Source organism: Hydractinia symbiolongicarpus, chromosome 9 (genome assembly GCF_029227915.1).
Source record: "Hydractinia symbiolongicarpus strain clone_291-10 chromosome 9, HSymV2.1, whole genome shotgun sequence".
Classification (NCBI taxonomy): domain Eukaryota; kingdom Metazoa; phylum Cnidaria; class Hydrozoa; order Anthoathecata; family Hydractiniidae; genus Hydractinia; species Hydractinia symbiolongicarpus.
The window spans coordinates 30,875,184-30,878,202 of NC_079883.1; the positions used below are offsets into that span (position 1 = coordinate 30,875,184).

General features: G+C 34.3%; 1 protein-coding gene across 1 annotated transcript; it reads left to right on the top strand.

Moving 5' to 3' along the window:
• The first annotated feature begins 963 nt into the window (after positions 1 to 963).
• LOC130656891 (uncharacterized) lies at positions 964 to 2,514 on the top strand. The gene has a single exon (XM_057459833.1). It carries the CDS (start codon positions 1,033 to 1,035, stop codon positions 1,630 to 1,632), a length of 600 nt encoding a protein of 199 aa, XP_057315816.1. The 5' UTR covers positions 964 to 1,032; the 3' UTR covers positions 1,633 to 2,514.
• Positions 2,515 to 3,019: the final 505 nt, after the last annotated feature.

Genomic DNA, 3,019 nt, shown 5'->3' on the forward strand with positions numbered 1-3,019 from the left:
CGGGCCAAGCCCGGGGTTTACGGGAAATGGCAGGTTTTCGTTTGCCGGCGATTAAACTTCTTTTATTCAGCGTCTCATCAAAAATGAAAAGATTTCTGAAAACTACAAGTCTCATGCGTTTTAGTGGTGTAAAAATATTTTAAAAAATCGTTCGGGAAATGAGTTTACTCCCTGGGTACTTTCTTTGTATACATTCGACTACACGTGCCAAGCCCGGGATTTAGGGGAAATCGCTGGTTTTCGTTTGCCGGCGAATAAACCTCTTTCATTAAACGTCTCATCAAAAATGAAAACATTTTTGAAAACTACAAGTTTCATGCGTTTTAGTGGTGAAAAAATAATTTAAAAAATCGTTCGGAAAATGAGTTTACTCCCTGGGTACTTTCTTTGTATACTTTTGACTATACGGGCCGAGTCCGCGATTTACGGGAAATCGCGGGTTTTCGTTTGCCGGCGATTAAACTTCTTTTATTCAGCGTCCCATCAAAAATGAAAACATTTTTGAAAACTACAAGTCTCATACGTTTTAGTGGTGAAAAGATAATTTAAAAAAACGTTTTGGAAATGAGTTTACTCACAGTGTACTTTCTTTGTATACATTCGACTATACGGGCCAAGCCCAGGATTTACGGGAAATCGCGGGTTTTCGTTTGCCGGCGATTAAACTTCTTTTATTCAGCGTCTCATCAAAAATGAAAACATTTTTAAAAACTACAAGTCTCATGGGCTTTAGTGGTAAAATAATAATTTAAAAAATCGTTCGGGAAATGAGTTTACACCCCGGGTACTTTCTTTGTATACTTTTGACTATACGGGCCAAGCCCGGGGTTTACGGGAAATGGCGGGTTTTCGTTTGCCGGCGATTAAACTTTTTTTATTCAGCGTCTCATCAAAGATGAAAACATTATTGAAAACTACAAGTCTCATGCGTTTTAGTGCTGAAAAGATAATTTAATATCAGCTACATGTGCATATGTAAAATTTTCGAATCATCGATTGAAACATTATAGAAAAAAATGTGGTGAAAAACTCATGCGAGTCATAAAATCACCATCAGGGGTAACAATTTTAGTGCCTTTTAAATCATATTGTTACAGATCAATTCAGAAGTCCTTAGAAGTATTAACAAACAGGGAAGGATTTGAAACTGATTGCGAAAAATGGAGAAATTTGAAATCTTATCCAGATACATACAGTGACATTTTTGATGGTGAAATATGGAAAAAATTTTCACGCACAGGAGAATGGTATTTTTCAGAACCTAGGCACTATGCAGTAATGTTAAATATAGATTGGTTTCAGCCGTTCAAACATTTGTCCAGTTATTCTATTGGTGGTATATATCTCGTTGTTTTAAATCTTCCACGTGTTGAGCGATTTAAAAGAGAGAACGTTATTCTTGTTGGAATTATCCCAAATATGCAGAAAGAACCTCCAACTAACACCTTTATAGCACCTTTAATAAGTGAATTAAATACTGCATGGCATCAAGGATTCACTATTGTCTATGCGTTATCAGGAAAATTAGAAGTATTTCGATTAGCATTACTGTGTGTTGGATGTGATATACCCGCATGTAGAAAGTTATGTGGTTATTTAGGTGAGTTTTTAGTTTTTTCTATGTTTCTATAAGTATAACTTTTCTCAACATGCTGTTAAAGTATTATGTATTGTGTTCACATGTGTCAATAAATGATTTATGGATGAAACAAACGTAAGGGAAGAAACTTTGACGGGAAGAAAATTTAGTGAAAGTAAATTTGGCAGAATTTTATTTGGCGGATGAAAAGAAACATGAAAGTTGATTTTTTCTTTTTAAATCATTGCTTTTTTCTTTTTAAACGATAAACTTAGTTGAAAAGAAAGTCACTCGTCGTCAAATACTAAAATAAAAAACTTACCAATCAGACTTTTTTTAAATTGACGGAGAGCAAAAAATTATTAATTTTGGCGTTTTGAGAAGAAAATTTAGTGAAAGTAAATTTGGCAGAATTTTATTTGGCGGATGAAAACAAACATGAAAGTTGATTTTTTCTTTTTAAATCGTTGCTTTTTTCTTTTTAAACCATAAACTTAGTTGAAAAGAAAGTCACTCGTCGTCAAATACTAAAATAAAAAACTTACCAATCAGACTTTTTTAAAATTGACGGAGAGCAAAAAATTATTAATTTTGGCGTGAATTGAATTTGGTGGATTTTGTAAATTTTACAAATTCGCAATGTTGTTGTTTTTTATTTGAATATAGGTCATGCAGCTGCTCATGGATGTTCGAAATGCAAGAAGGTTTTTCCTGGCAAAGTGGGTGAACGAGATTATAGTGGTTTTGATGTTGACAGTTAGGAAAAACGAACAACAGAAGAGCATAGAGAGCAAATGATGGAAATTCTCGAAGCTGACACAGCTAATGATCGGGACAAATTGGAATCAATGTATGGCACAAGATATTCTGTTCTTGCAGAATTGTCTTATTTTGATACAGTACGAATGTCAATCGTTAATCCTATGCACAATTTATTTCTTGGGACATCCAAACACCTTTTAAAGATATGGAAGGAACTGGGCTACCTGAGTAAACCAACCTTGGAAAAGATCCAGCAGAAAACCGATAGCTTTGTGGTACCAGCTGATGTTGGCAAAATACCCAACAAAATTGTTAGTAGCTTCGATGGATTTACTGCTGATGAACACAAAAATTGGACATTACTCTTTTCGATTTTTTCATTAAGAGAGTTCATACCTAAGCGTCACCTTGAATGTTTCAGAAAGTTTGTTTTGGCTTGCCAATATTTATGCCGTCGTGTTATTACGATACGTGATGTTATAGTTGCCAACAATCTTTTACAGCAGTTTTGTTCTACGTTCGAAGTTCTGTATGGATGTGAACGTGTCACTCCCAACATGCATCTGCATTTACATTTGAAAGATTGCATACTAGATTATGGGCCAATATATTCTTTTTGGTTATTTTCATTTTAGCGTTATAATGGTCTATTGGGAAGTTTTCCCAACAATAAAAAAG